General features: G+C 38.7%; 1 protein-coding gene across 1 annotated transcript in view; it reads right to left on the reverse strand.

Moving 5' to 3' along the window:
* Positions 1-998: 998 nt before the first annotated feature.
* cplx1 (complexin 1) overlaps positions 999-2,466 on the reverse strand; it is a gene marked incomplete at its 5' end in the record, with an annotated part of 8,574 nt that continues 7,106 nt past the window's right edge. Inside the window, 1 exon segment of the mRNA XM_014027329.1 lies at positions 999-2,097. Within this exon segment, the coding sequence (XP_013882783.1) occupies positions 1,903-2,097 (195 nt within the window).

Here is a 2,466-nt window from a genome sequence, read left to right on the forward strand (position 1 = left end):
GTGCCTTAAGTTTATATAACAACAGATCCACTGAATTTACCTTGCAGATGTGGCTTCATACGGCTGTGTTCTGAGGCAAGGATTCGAGCGACAACTTGTAGCAGCTAACCCCGAAACAACAAGTTGTCCCCGCACTCACAGTATTCACTTCCTGTTTAGCCTTTCACAATAAAACCGGATACAACAAAACAGATTGTACCACACACACCATGCGTCCAACCTGTCGACACAATCTGCGTGCACTGACTACAGAAACTGAGCGCACAGATRAGTAATCCGTGCTCTCAGTTTAGAAATCCGTGCYCACGMATTTCRGGCGGCTGTTTTTCTTTTTTCACCACTGACCCCCGGTGGGCTCCGTAGAAATCAGTTTGGAACCTTGTTTATATTTGTGCCATTTCAGCCGTTTACCTGCATGTCAGACCAGAATGCAGCATAATTAATTTTTTCTTTTGCGATATAATTCCTGTCCAGTCCTGTGTGTGATTTGTAAATGGCAGTAAGTGGAAACCTTTTCCTTTTTGTGTAACAAAATAAAACATTTTTTATGACATGAAACAAATTGTCCCACCTTCCCTCTGTTTAAATATATTCATTTACTACTTTATTTAAACATGTCTGACCTAGAAACTGTGACTACAATAAGTGGACACTTCTTCTTAAACGTCGACAAACATCAGGGAATAACTTTGAAAACACACAACAATGAAGATTGTCTGTTATTGCTGATTTGGGACTTCGCTCCCGTTAGTTAAACCAACAGACACAGGAAAACTTCATTTTGAATAATATATTGCACTATTGTCACTGTCTGTTCACATATAGTGTGTTCACAACATTGTTGTGTTTGTTAATATATATTTTTTTACAAATTAAAAACAAACAAAACTTCTGGAAGATAAAACACAATTCATAAACTGACCAGCCAYGTTTACACATCTTATTAAACAGAAATTTAACTGACACCTGCTAACATAAAACAGTTTTTTAATTTTCCCTTTTTTAATTTTCTCCATGGAAGAACYTTTTTGGACAATTCGTGTTTTTCCTAATTTATTCATTGGACGTAAATAAATAAACATAGAACCATTTATTGCCTCAAATACCAATGTATTCTGCTTCATTAAAACACATGAAATGGGATCCATTGAGTCACGTTACTTCACAACCATTAACTGCATGCCGAAAAAGTAAACAATTAGCAAAAAAAAGTCTCAAACAAAACTCCATCCTTTTCTGGTTTACAGATGTTTTTTTTAACACATTTACTGTGAATCAATGAGAACGTGATGAACGGGTGAATCCTCACAAGTGGGAACCAATAAAAATGCAAATATTATCTATATACACCATATGTATCAAATATTAACAACTTAAAAGGGAAAAAAATCACTAAAATTTCGATATATGATTTGGATAATTTCATAAAAGTTAAAAATATGGCTTATACTCTTCTTATTTTACTCATTTATAGTACTTTTTAATCCTTCTGAGGCTATTTACAAACAAAAAAAGGTGGATAACGGGTGATGTCTGGTCTCATTCTGAGCGGCGGACATTTTGAAACGATGGTGAAAACGTTGGATCTGGGTCGGGGTCGCACACTTTTTAAAATCGGACAGGAAAGTGTCATCGAGACGGACGCTCTGCTCGAGATTTTAAAAAGTACGGCTCTCTGTACGAGATCAGATAATTTAGCACAAAGAGAAAATCATGGCACCTTGTGTGATTCCAGGACACTTCAGACTGAAGGGTTGGGACGGGTCAGGTGGGTGATGGACAGGTGTGTGATGGACAGGTGTGTGATGGACAGGTGTGTGATGGAGTGGGGCAGGACAGGCTGGTACAGCATTAATTTGATGGATGTTGTAAGAAGTTAAACGTGTTTCATCCAAATCTCTGTTACTTTTTATTGAACATATCCATGAGAGGCGCCGGGATGAATTTCATGACCGTGTCCACGATGCTCTCCTCCTCCTCRTCYTCACCGCAGCCGGTGGGGACGGCCTTTTTGGGGCGMGTGAGGCTGCCCTCCGAGGCCTGCTCCATGGCGGCGGCTGCCTCGGCCTCCTTCTCCTCCTTCTTCTTGATGCCGTACTGGAAAACAAAAGAAACATTTTGAGTCTGGTTGTGTCATTGTGTTCTTCTCTACATGGCTACATGACTTAGTTGTACAACTGTCAAGATTTATTTAGTAAAAAATTAGCAACATTTCAGGACAAGAAAGTGAGAAAAACAAATAAACAAGTTTTAATCCATTAAATCTGAAGGATTTCAGTGATCTGACTGGTTTTGATTGACAGGAGGAAATGAAAATACTTTGTCAAACTAAAAACTCAGGCCCACTTCTCTTTACAACCAGCTGAAACTTTACAACCAGCTGAAACTTTACAACCAGCTGAAACTTTACAACCAGCTGAAACTTTACAACCAGCTGAAACTTTACAGCCGATGACACTTTACAGC

The sequence above is a fragment of the Austrofundulus limnaeus genome, unplaced genomic scaffold (assembly GCF_001266775.1).
Source record: "Austrofundulus limnaeus strain Quisiro unplaced genomic scaffold, Austrofundulus_limnaeus-1.0 Scaffold635, whole genome shotgun sequence".
Taxonomy (NCBI): domain Eukaryota; kingdom Metazoa; phylum Chordata; class Actinopteri; order Cyprinodontiformes; family Rivulidae; genus Austrofundulus; species Austrofundulus limnaeus.